Source organism: Hypanus sabinus, chromosome 12 (assembly GCF_030144855.1).
Source record: "Hypanus sabinus isolate sHypSab1 chromosome 12, sHypSab1.hap1, whole genome shotgun sequence".
Classification (NCBI taxonomy): Eukaryota; Metazoa; Chordata; class Chondrichthyes; order Myliobatiformes; family Dasyatidae; genus Hypanus; species Hypanus sabinus.
Window position 1 is genome coordinate 82,786,628 of NC_082717.1, and position 13,360 is coordinate 82,799,987.

General features: G+C 42.6%; 1 protein-coding gene and 1 long non-coding RNA gene across 3 annotated transcripts in view; one reads left to right on the forward strand and one right to left on the reverse strand.

Annotated features, from left to right (window-relative positions):
• The window catches only part of slc24a3 (solute carrier family 24 member 3), a 324,655-nt gene that overhangs the window by 104,233 nt on the left and 207,062 nt on the right, over window positions 1–13,360 (reverse strand). Inside the window, exons 5-6 of the mRNA XM_059986300.1 lie at window positions 2,217–2,301; window positions 736–839 (exon numbers count right to left, since the gene is read on the reverse strand). Coding sequence (XP_059842283.1) covers window positions 736–839; window positions 2,217–2,301 — 189 coding nt within the window. The remainder of the gene's footprint in view (window positions 1–735; window positions 840–2,216; window positions 2,302–13,360) is intronic.
• Window positions 2,243–13,360, forward strand: part of LOC132403058 (uncharacterized) — a 28,735-nt gene continuing 17,617 nt past the window's right edge. For both annotated transcript variants that reach the window (XR_009515174.1, XR_009515175.1), the window contains exons 1-2: window positions 2,243–2,337; window positions 12,275–12,638. This is a non-coding gene — a long non-coding RNA (uncharacterized LOC132403058). The remainder of the gene's footprint in view (window positions 2,338–12,274; window positions 12,639–13,360) is intronic.

The window sequence follows — 13,360 nt, forward strand, 5'->3', positions numbered from 1 at the left end:
TTCGAGATGCAACCTTTGACCCAGAGATCTGGTTGCTTTGGTATATTAGAAATGACTTAGTTTGCAGAGTGGAACAATACAATGTTTCTGGCTCACAGACATCAGCAAACCTTTCAGAGCTGACCTCTGGTTTTCCCTGGATGCTCCAGTTTCCTCCCAAATCCCAGAAATTTGCGGGTTAATTAGCCAATTGAAATTGCCCATAGTATAGAATCTGGAAGAAGATGATGGGAGTGTTGGGAGAACACTGAGATGCAGTAAGTGCAAAGTCATTGTCAATGGGATACTTTGTTGTTGGCACAGGGTCAGTGGCCGTATGGCCATTTCCACGCTGTGTGACTCCACAGAGCGGTTGTTGGCACAGGGTCAGTGGCCATATGGCCCATTTCCACGCTGTGTGACTCCACAGAGCGGTTGTTGGCACAGGGTCAGTGGCCATATGGCCCATTTCCACGCTGTGTGACTCCACAGAGGGGTTGTTGGAACTGCTGGCTCCTCTCCTATTCCCAACCATCACTTTAATAAACCACCAACAGAGCAGCAATGGACACCCTGCTTCATCACCATCTCTTGGCAAGTTAACTGGCACAAAAGCTCCCCTGAAGCTGCTTGGTCTACACTGTGATTTGCGCCTGCCTCTGACCAGGACACCCCCAACTAACTGACGCCACGAGTTTCAACGTTTTGATGCTGTCTTGTGACAACGGTGCTGGTTTCTGTTGAGGATCTGCTTACCAGTCCAGAAAAAAGTCCACACACTCCAACAATGCAGAGAATATTGAACACAGCAGAGCCCACGATGGTTCCAACTCCTACATCCCCCTTTGTGATGAACACCCCTGCAAAGGAGAAAGGTCATTGTAAATAAAGATGAGCGCGCATGCTATTACCGAATGCTATACACTCCTTAGGATCCCTGGCCTGTGTCTGCTCCAAGTAGAGAGGGAACCTTTAAGAAGTACTGAGAACCTTGAAGCGAAGCGTCAGGAGTGCAAATGGAGGGGTACACAATCTCACACACTATTCACCTACCCGTTAGCCATCACCTTCCCCACCAAGGGAAGAGTCTGTGATTCACACATTGGCCTCAGAACGACAGTGGGAAGCAAATCATCCCAAGGGACAGCCAGAGTAGCCAACACTCTGCAAAGCAGCCTAACACTACGCAGCTCAAACAAACTAGGATAGCATATTTGGAGCATGCAATCACAGGGAGGCTGCTCTAATGTGGCAAGTGGGCACTGGGCAATCCTGCTATATTTTGGCACAAATGAGAACATCAAATAAGATCCATCTTTTGAATCTTCCTTGAAATTGAAACTTGTCATAATTCTGCCAAAATGCTTCTGAGAGCATCTGAATAAATGTACAACTTATTTTATCAAAATTCTTAAAGATTTGGGGGTAACAATTCACGTTCGGTTGCTTCACTGGAAAGAGTTTTCATAGAAGGACAGAATTAGCAACAGGGAGAACAGCACTTGAACTTCTTGGCACGTGAATTGTGTAGACTCTTTTGTGTGCACTTTCTCTTGACCAGTCACTACTTGGTATTGTTCCTCTATTTCAATCCCCATAAATAGAGAAAAGTATCGTTTATTTATTCTTCTATTATTATTTTAGAGATACAGCATGATAACAGGCCTATCTGGCCCAACAGACCTGTGCCACCCAGTGACACTCATGAGACCAACTAACCTACTAACCCGTACGTCTTTGGGACGTGGGAGGAAACAAGAGCACCTGGAGGAAAGCTAAGCAGTCATACGTACAAACTCCTTATGGAGAGTGATGGAAATTGAACCCAGGTCACTGGCACTATAATAGCCTAACTCTGATCGCTATGATACCGTGCCTTAGTTTGGGACAGGATCAGAAACGTATTACAATATGTTTTGTTTTACAACGGCATGGGAGTTTCAATCAATGTGATTGCTACCCAATTTGCTGATGATCAGTATTGTTAAACAGCAGATCCTCACTGGAAGGCAGCAGTAAAGAGTGACTCCTGGCTCACATAGATCAATTCAATGAGAGGCATCTAATTTTAAACCGAGCCTTGTGCAACACAGAGCGAAGAACGCAATCATGCTTTTACTAATGGTCCCATAAAGATTCATCAGACCCATCAGCTAGACAAGTGACTCATTAACAAGGTGAAGACAAACAACTGAGAAACAAAGTCTACTTCCCACACTTTGACCTTGATGGGTTACCTATAATGGAGGTGAAGAGTTCCGGGGCCGAGCTTCCAGCTGCCATAAATGTGGCTCCAGCCACATCTTCACTGAGATGAAGCCGCTGTGGAGGAGAAGGCACAAACAGGAAATGTCAAAGGTAAGTCGTCACCGTGGCGATTACAATATAGCGTTTACTCATCCTGAGCAGACGCTCATTATTCATCTTTCTGACCTGTGAGTCACTCTTCCTTGTTTATTCTTCTTCCTTAATAACACATCTAAAATGCAAGGTCCTGTGTTAAAAACTGGCATCTGCCTCAAGTGTTGTTATGTGCCAAGTGTAAATTGTGACAGCATTTGTTTCTCACTGTGGACTTGCATTTGTTAGAAACTTCTTCAAAAATGACCAGGCTCATTTAGAAACCTGAAAAGTACATTGCTATTTGGAAGAACGTGTACCTGCCTCAATGGAATTGTAAATTCAAGGCGGGAGTGAGATTAGAAGGCTCTTTGCTTTTATTCTGTACTTGTTATTCAGTTAAATCTATAAAATGAAAAGCATTTTTGTTTTTACCAAGATGATGGCTCCCATTCTGTCCAGTGTCAAGCGGCTATGACTGACAGCACTAAGCAGCACATTTCGGTTACCCATTCAATGCAATAGCACTCATTTACCAAAATGGACTCCAGAAGCATTTGCAAGGCATGTCAGACTTGCTGGCCGAGAAATTCAGATACACCAGTTACAATAGGCTAGTAACCTGAAATGTCAGTAGCACCTGAGCACCAAGGACCCAACATCACTGATCAAACATCAAACTTCTCCATGACCAAAGGCATTTGCAGAATGCAACAGAACTGCCTTTAAAACACTCCTGTTGCAAGCTCACCAGAGCCCTGCACACATTAAGCAAGTCTTCCCTACTCCTTGTCTCGTAAGAGTCTGATACTTGAATTCTTAACCACTTGTTGACCCCTGCTTTGATTTGTGTGCAAGGACATAAAAGTCTCACTGAGCATTAATATCTTATAGTTGATTTCCATTTAAAAAATGCTCAACTATTTCAAATAGTTTCCCCTCTCAACTTATCGCTCCTTGTCCCTTTGCAAATAGTTTGCACTCTTCGCAAAACACATTTTCCTTCCTAGCTTTGCATCATCAGCAAGCCTGATACATTCAGTAAGTGTCTGAAACCCCAGTACTGTTGCTTGTGGCAGCCCCCTGTTAAAAGCAGGCAATGTGAAAATGACTTAATTACTGTTGCTATCTTAGTCAATAGGTAACTGATCCCCAATACCCTGTGTTGCAATACCCTATATAACAATATTTAAACCTTAAAGTACCCATAACTTTGGTGTTACAACACTTTACATGTAGCATAACCAAATGTCTTTTGAAAATCTAAATAAATCACACCCACTGACTCCACCATGTTCCATACATCCTCAAAAAGCTTGAATGCATTTGATAAACACAATTGCTCCTTCATAAAACCATGTCGATTCTATCTAATAACATTATACTTTTCAAAAAATCCTAGTATCAGTTGCTTAAAAAAAGATGCCAGTTTTATTGAAGATAACTGTAATGTATAGCTCTATTTCTTTTAGAGCAATGACCTCATCCCCCTTAGCACTATGCATTGATCCATTGTCTGCACATGTGCTGTTGTCTCTCTCTCTCTCTCACGTTGCAATATGAATACTGACATTAAGGCCATCTCCCGTGTGCGTGCTTTTATTTTAATTGATATGTAGTTGTGCATAGACACAACAAACTGGCGATGAGTATGAACCTGAATGTCAGAGAATATCATGAATAGGACAAAAGGGTGAGAGAAAAACAGCACCCTTGAGTAACACACTGAATTTAAAGAGAAAATAATGTGGTGATAGCTTCAGTCGGGAAGTTGATGAATTTGATAGTGCTAATGAAGGCTGGGAGTCGTATATCGAGCGGGTGGAACTGTATTGTAATGTGAACAACATGGAGGAGCAAAAGAGAGTGCTATGCTTCTTAGCTTAATGGGCCAAGAACGTACTGTCTCTTACACAACTTGGTAACCTCTGCAAAGCCAGCAGGCAAGCCATTTGGTGAAATTGTTACAATTTTACTAAATCACTTAAGCCCTAAGCCGCTGGTAATAGCTGAGAGATTTAGATTTTATAAAGTGAGCCAGTCAAGAGATGAAAGCCATTCTGAATACATGACAGAACTGCACAAACTTTCCCAGGACTGGGACTTTAGAGATGGACTTTCTGATGCATTAAAGGACAGGCTTGTATGTAGCATGTACAGTCAAAGCATTCAAAAGAGGTTACTGGTAGAAAGAGACCTAATCTTAGAATGAGGATTGACCACTGCATATCTTTAGAGACTCCAGCCAAAGATGCATAAGAACTACAGAAAAGGTTAGAATGTGAAATGTCCCTGAATGGTGCAAAAAGCCAAAGATGTTATCAATGTGGTATGATACAAATGAGTGTTGGTGCAAAGAAAAAGTCCGCAGAAAGTATCACAGACAAGATCACACAGGGAGACAGCAAGGCAGACTGAACGCAAAAGAGAGTAAAAAGCCTCAAACACACAATTAAGCAAATGCATAAAGTTACTGAATGTAAAACAGAATCGGACAACATAGAGTCTGACAAAGGTGAACTGTCATGCCTAGAACTGCATAGGATAATTGAAGCAGATCACAAAATCATCTGGATCACAATAGGTGTCCGGTGTAAAGCTGAAAATGAAGCTGGATACCATGTCAGCTCTGTCACAATCCCAGAGGCTAACTAAAACAGACTGTTTTCTAAGATACCATTAGAGAAGACCTCAGTGATGCTAAAGACTTACACAGGCATAAAAAGTGCCTCCCAAAGGCAAACTGAAAGGAAATGTGGATACTATAGAAAGAGTGCAGAGGAGAATTACAAGGATGTTGCCTGGATTGGAGAATAGGTTGAGTGAACTTGGCCTTTTCTTCTTGGAGCAACGGAGGATGAGAGGTGACCTGATAGAGGTGTACAAGATGATGAGCGACATTGATTGTGTGGGTAGTCAGAGGAATGCACTGCCAGAGACGGTGGCAGAGGTGGATACAATATGGTATTTTAAAAGACTCTTAGATCGGTACAATGAGCTTAGAAAAATAGAGGGCTATGCAATAGGGTAATTCTAGGCGGTTTCTAGAGGAGGTTACATGGCCAGCACCACATTGTGCTGTAGATTTCTATGTTCTATGTTAGGTATGGTGGCCAAACACAACAGTTAGAGCTTTATACATTGAAAAGTGGAGGGACAGCACTTTTTGGACATGAATGGTGGAGAAGAATCCAACTAGACTGGCCCTCAATCAAAGCTCTCAGTGTGACATCAAAAGGCAATGGCAGCCCAAATGGTAGTACTAACCAGAGACTGGCATGGCTGCTTAATGCTAACGAGAAGGTGTTTGAGAAGGGGATTGGCAAACTCAAAGGCACGAAGGCTGGAATTGAACTGGATGAAGCAGCAACACCAAGATTCCATCAAGTGCATCCAATGTCTTACACACTATGTCCTGAAGTAGATGCTGAACTGCAGAGCTTGGAGGCATCTGGAGTCCTCACTAGGCTGAGTGGAGCAACTGGGCCATTGTCGTAGTGATCAAAAAAGGTAAGCCCGGAGCCGTTTGCACGTGGGGAATTCAAGGTGAGCATCAACCCAATGCAGTATCCCCTGCCATGAATAGAAGACATTTTTGCATCTTTGGCAGTTGGGGAGAGGTTTTCAAAGATGGACTTATCACGTCTATCTGCAAATGGAGATTGAGGAGTTGAGCAGGAAATTCCTCACAATCAACACTCACAAGGAAGTGTTCCAGAATAATCGTCTCGTCTTTGTCGTGAATTAGCTCCAGCAATTTGGCAAAGAGCAATGGACCAAGAGCTCCAAGATATCCCTCAAACACAATGTTACCTTGGTGACATCATCATAACTGGCAATAATGATGAAGAGCACCTCCAGGACCTTGGCAAAGTGCTTACCTGGTTGAATGAGTATGGTCTGCACACAAAGAGAGAAAAATGTGAGATCTTCAAGAATGAAATCTCATATTGTGTGTTGCAATTGACTTTTTGGGATGGAGATGAAGTGATTTCTCTCTCCGTCTCTCTCAGAAGGCTGCAGGTTTTTCTAATTCTCTTCCTCAAGCTTTCGTGAAAGTAGAATCTGAATATTTTGAAGTCAGAGATATAGATGTGTGATAAGCAAGGGATTGAAGGGTCCTGAGGGGTTACGGCTAGTGGAGTTCAGTCAACAATCAGACCAGCCATTATTGAATGCTGGAACAGGCTTGAGAGTGACACAGTGGTGCAGCTAGCAGAGCCGCTGCTTTGCGATATCAGAGACCTAGGCTTGATCCTGAGTTCTGGTGCAGTCTGGTTGGAGTTTGTATGCTTTTCCTGAGATTGTGTGGGTTTCCTCCAGGTGCTTTGGTTTTTTCCCACATGCCAAAGACAAACTGGTTGGCAGCCTACTTGTCCCTTATGTGTAGGTGAGTAGTAGAATATAGGCAGAGTTGAGAAGAATGTGGGGGGAAATTAAAAAATACAGATTAACATCGAATAAGTTTAAGTGGGTGCTTGAGAGTTGGTACAGACTCAGGGGGTCAAGCTTCTTTTTATTTGCTGTAGCTCTCTACAACTCTACGGTCAATCATCAAACTCTTAATTCATACATTGCTTGCAGAGGTCACTGTACTGGACCATGAAATTATTGACTTTCTGATTCAGAAACCAGAACCAAAAGTGACAATGACGATCTCGAGGATCATCTCTCAAAACAAAGGAAGAAATTAAATTGTATGAACACAAGTGTAATTATTATAAATGAACGAAAGGAGGTCACAGCAGTTAAAAGTAAAGGGAAATGATTTCAGCCTCTGGGAGAACACCCGAGGATCAAAATGCTATGAATATACTGTCTTAGCCTGATTAATTGACATAATGAGGGAATTTCCTTTGAACAGGGATTTCTATACCCACTGGTGGTTAGAAGGCTAAGATACCGAGAAATACAAAATTCTGAGAGGATTGGCAGGACGGATGCTGAAAATCTCAAAACTAGAGATCATATTTTTGGGGTAGCGAACAGGCCAATTACCATGGAGATGAGATTTTCTCTCTCAGATAGTGGCAAGCTGTAGTAATGATCTAACCCAGGGGCAGTCAATACTCAGTCACTGAATATCTTCCAGACTGAGGCTGATGGAGTCCAAGGGACATAGGGCAGGAGAGTTGGATGGGAAAGTCTAAGAAAACTGGTCTCAGTTATGGAATGGCCCAGCTGGCTTGAGTCTCTATATGGCCTGCTCCCTCTCCTATCTCACTCCAGAGATCACTGGTACTGTTGCAAGGAGTCTTTCCTTTGCACTGTGCAATCCTGTGTAGTTGTATTTTGTGATTGTCTGAGTTCCCAACCGCAGCCTTGCAGTCAAGGAGACAGAGGAGAGACCAGGTTAAAAATACAGGAATTATTAATGGCCGCCTTTACAGACATTCAATCTCGCAAGTTTACTGGAGAGCAGACAATGGGGAGAGCAGTTCAGAGTGATAAGACTCTAAAGGAGGGAAGAACTTATGCAGGAAGCATCAGACTTATTCTAAATTAGACAAGCAACCACAGGCTTATTTATGTTTAATATATTCACTGCAAACCCCAAAATAATAGACTGTATTTGGAATTTTGAGATTCATGAACCTAAAATGTAATCTTGAAATTTGATGACTTGCTACTTACACAAGAGACCGAATAAAACACACAGCCCATCTGGCCTGTTTCACTATTCAATGAAATCATGGTTATCTGCATCCATCTTCCTTAGAGAAGGGTATTTCTCTACCAACAAAGTATCATCAAACATCCCCAACATCTAGTCATGTCATCTACTGGCCACTACCTTTGGACAGGAGGTACAGCAGTGTAATGACCCACACCACCAGGTTCAACAACAGCTGCTTCCATTCAACCATTCAGTTCTTGAACTAACTGCCAAAAATAATCACTGTGATCACTTTGCACTAAAATGGCTTTCTTTGGTTCTAATTGTGATCTTTCTCCTAAAAAAAATAGCATATTGTTTATGTTTGACTTATGTTCTTCTTGGAATGCTGGAAGCTAAGTTCCTGTGATGCTGCACATAATCAAGCTACCTGTGCATACGTGCACTTGTGCACATGACAACAAACTCAACTTTAGGATTGCTAACGCTCTCACGAGTGAAATGTTCCTTATACCTGAAGCCTCACTTGTTTATAATCTCATCAAAAAACGATGGTGTGAGAAGATAGATCCAGGGCTAACTTTGTGACCAACCATTAAAGCAAAACAAAGGGCACCTCTGTCAGAATAACAGGCTGAGTTTGGGTACCAGGTTATTTAAAAAAAAAGGTTAGAGAAACCAAAATAGTGGATACCTAGAAAGCAAAATGAGAGGGAAAATAAATGGCACAATTTTTGCCAAGCCAGTTACATGCTCCACTTGGTATGTCGACACGTGAGAATTGTCTAAAATTTTTCTGCTCATTATTTCTGGGATAAACTTGGGACTAGTTGAAAAAATGTTAATTACCCTGTGGCAAAGCTGCAACAGGAAACAAGTTCTAGTCAGATCACACAAGAATTTGACTGCAATTATCAAAGCACCAAGATTGGGGTGTAGTGGACAGTGAGGAAGGTTATCAAAGCTTGCAGGAGAATCTGGACCAGCTGGAAAAATGGACTGAAAAATGGCAGTTGGAATTTAATCCAGACAAGTACGAGCTGTTGCACTTTGGGAAGACAAAGCAGAGTAAGACTTGCGCAGTGAATGTAGGCCACTGAGGAGTGTGGTAGGACAAAGGGATCTGGGATGACAGATCCTTAGTTCCTTGAAAGTGGCATCATGGTAGATTGGGTCATAAAAAGATCTTTTAGTACACTGGCTTTCATAAATCACAGTACTGAGTACAGGAGGTAGGATGCTATGTTGAAGATACATGCAACTTTGGCAAGACCAAATTTGGAGTATTGTGTACAGTTTTGGCCACGTACCTACAGCAAAGATGTCAATAAGTTTGAAAGCACAAGAGAAACTTTACTAGGATGTGGTTAGAACTTGAGGACCTGAGTTATAGGGAAAGAATGAATAGATTAGCTCTGTTTTCCTTGGAGCGTAGGAGAACGAGGGAAGAGTTGATAGAGGTATACAAAATTATGAAGGGGAAGTGTGTGTGTGTGTGTGTGTGTGTGTGTGTGTGTGTGTGTAAGTAAAAGGTGAAATATTTATGGGGAGCCTCTTCACTCAAAGGATTATGCAAGTGTGGAATAAGCTGCCATTGGAAGTGGTGGATGTGGGTTTGATTGCAACATTTAAGAGAAGTTTGGATAAATACATGGGTGGGAGAGGGATAGGAGGGTTATGGAGGGCTATGGTCCAGGTGCGGGTCGATGGGACTAGGCAGAATAACTAAAGAGCCTGGTTCTGTGCCAATTCTCCAAATACATCTCAATACGAGAAAGTCTGTCGATGCAGGACCTCCAAAGCAACACGCAAAATGCTGAGGAACTCAGCATCAATGGAAAAGAGTAAACAGTCAATGTTTCAGGCCGAGACCCTTCATCAGGACTCTGGACCCAGTCCCTGAAAAAGGGTCTCAGCCTGAAATGTCAACTGTTTACTCTTTGCCATATCTCAATCCTACTCCTAGAACTTCCCATTTTAAAGCCATTACTTCGTGACATTACCACCACATAGAATTCTCTATTTTGGCCTTCTTGGCCTGAATGGAAAATGGCTTTCTCTATTTAATCTACTTTTATTATCACCTTTCCAGCTAGCTCTGTACCATCAAAAACTCTAGGTCACTCTAGCTGCTTCACACTTGACACCTTTCAAAGCTCTGGAACCCTTGTTTATTTTTTAAATCCCACTTCTTCTGTGCACTTCTTCCAAACCCCACTTCCTATATCCATTCTGCGCCCCAGCATCCTCTCATTACGCTTCCACAGAGCACCAGTTCATTGTGAGTATGGGAGTGTGGGAGCTAAGCTGGGTATCCTCCTTCATGCACCCAGTTTCATTTGACATACATACATGGGCAACCAGGCTTGTGACCAGGGTGTCAAAGACCGAGATGGCTAGCTCCAACAAAATGGGCCAGCAGAGTCAACCTTTACTCCATGTTGGTTAACTGGTACAAGCCAGATGTCAATGGGAGGAAAGATGGGGGACTCTGAGACAGGATCTGTCTGCATTTGGAAAGGCAAGGACTGATTAGTGACAGTCAACATGGTTTTGTGTGTGGAAAATCATCTTCCATGAATTTGATTGAGGTTATTTGAAAAGGTGAGCAAAAAGATTGATGATGGCAGGGCAAAAGACATTGCCTTTGTGTACTTCAGCAAGGCCTTTGACAAAGTCCAGCATGGTAGGCTGGTTGGAAAAGTTAGATCACATGACACCCAGCGTGACCTAACCAATTGGATACACATTTGGCTTGGCCAATGGGTGGAATTAGAATGTTAATATTCAGATTGGAGTCCTGTGACCAGAGTGTGCTGCAGTGATTGGTGCTGGGTACACTGTCATCTATATTAATGACTTGGACAAGAACGTAATTGGCATAGTTAATAAGTTTGTGGATAATACCAACATTGGCTGTATAGTGAAGGAGGTTATCTAACATTACAATAGGATCTAGATCAACTGGTAAAGGGGGCCAAGGAATGGAAGATGGACCTTAACCCAAAGGTGATGTGTTTTGGTTAATTAATCTAGATCAAGATTCAGACAGAAAATAAAAGGACCCTGCGAAGTGCTGTAGATCATAGACATCTATGAGTACAAGGACATAGTGGCGACACAAGTAGGGAGGGTAGTTGGAAAGAGTTTGGCATTCTTGTTTTCATTGGTCAGGGCATCAGTAAAAGAGTTAGGATGTGATGACACAACTGTACGAGATGTTTGTGAGACCACACTTGGGGCGATGACCACAGTTCTGGTCACCTCACTAAATTAAGGATGTCATCAAGCTGGACAGGGTACAGGGAAGGAATTTACTAGTCCAGGAGAGCTTGAGTAGTAAGGAAACACATGATAGGATGGGGCATTTTTTTTGCCTTGAAATATTGAAGGCTGAGTGGTGACCTTATCTATCTAAGGCCTCCGTCGGTCAGAGTTGGCCATGGATATTGTGACTTAGCTGTCTAGATACGCAAGCCTGGGCAGTACAATATGGAGTGCAAGCTGTTGTCCATGTAGCAAGCTCCCCCTCTCCATGCATCTGATGAACCCAAAGGAACAGCAGAGACTGATACAGTTCGGTACCAGCAGCATTGCAGGAGTTGCCAGTCAGCATTGAACTCAATGTAGGACTGCCTTAGGAACTCCAACTCCAGATTTTTCCCTCGGGGTTTACTCCCAAGTCCTTCCCCATGAGTGGGTATGGCTGCAAAGCAACAGTTTGAGATCAGAGTTTTCCTTCTCCTAGATGAGCAGCCAACCACAGCTGATGAGCTTCATTGGCCCAAAGCGACTGCCTTTAGGGCGCCAGTAACCCGCCTTTGCTCCTTCTCCTGTCAGTAGAAGTGGTTCCACCAGGCTCAGTAGCTAAGCCACGTGTGAAGGCCAGGAGCTGGACTTGGTTGTCAGAGGCTATTTGAGCCACACGCCATAGGGAGCATTTAACAGATGACCTTATAGGGCTATATTAAGTCATGAGGGGCACAGATCATGTAAATGGTCACAGTCTGTTTCCCAGAGTGGTGGACTCTACAAAGAGAGGCCATATATTTAAGGTGAGAGGGGAAAGATTTGAAGGGAACCTGAAGGACAACTTTTTCCACACTGAGGGTGGAAACAGACTCCCAGAGGAAATGGTAAACACATTTTACCATTTATGTTTAAACATCTCTTATATTTAAAAGACGATTGCACATGTACATGGAAGGAGAAAGCTTAGAGGGATCGGGACCAAGCACAGGTTACTAGGATCAACTCAGGTAGGCATCTTAGATGAGATAGGTGAGATGGGCCGATGGGCCTGTGCCCGTGTTGTAAAACTCTATGACTCTCTTTCAGATTCAAGTTTGTGCTTCATCACATCACTGAATATGCAAATTCATGTTACCCTGAAATATCTATTCAATACCATCTGTTACATGTGTTTGCCATTAACCAAATGCTGTCCAGCTGTGAAGCGTTGTTATTCTCTGGGAATGAACAAGAATTCCACTGAACAGTGGAGGGGCAGTGGAAAATATATAAAAAATAACAAACATGTGTGGACGGTTTCTTTCCATGATGCGGAGGAAGACAGAAGCCCTGTGTGCTTTGCCGCTGCTATGAGCCTCACCCCAGCTTTCAGATGATGTCCAAAGAATGAAGCCAGTATTTCCACTTGTGAAGAAGTGGTGTCACCACTAAAGACCAGTCCTATGTGAGGGTGAGTTACCAGGATCTTAGCCTACGTACATATGACTATCACTTGCCTTTCTTCTCCCACTGCTGAATGAACTGAGTCACTAACCCATTGATTAAGGCTGCTTTGATCTGACAATGCAACCATCAATCAGGACAAGTCAAATAACTGCATGTAAAGCAGAGGTTAAATCTGCTGTCTTTTTAAAAGTAAAGATAGCAACATGATGTCATGTAAAATGCAGTATTTTATTCTTCTGCTAAAGTGTAGCTGTGTGTTGTTTTAAAACCAAAATATTACACATGTTGAGTAATCTCTGTTAATGTCCATTCTACAATCAATTGCTCTTCAGACTGGAGGATGGAATGCCGGCTTGCTTCCTGGCAGACCAGTATTTCACCTGCAGATAGTGTGGCTCTGGCATTTAATGTCCCCTGTCCAATTTCTGACTTTGTTTCTCTATCTTCCTTTCAAAAAGCTGTTCCAAATGGGCCATCAGATTTCTGACAATGAGAGACATTTGTATCCATCGTGGAAGAAATTTAATGAGCTTGCCCTACTTTACATCTTAAAAGTGTTTCTTTTTAAGTTGTCCTAATTGGATATTTGATAAAGTAAGTGTCCTCACTTGCATATTAATTTGGAGTATGATTGAAGTTTCACATTGCAAGTGCCACCGTCAGTGTTGCAGGATCATGTTCTAAAGAATCTTTTAACTCTTGACTGGTACTTTTTTTGATAACAAA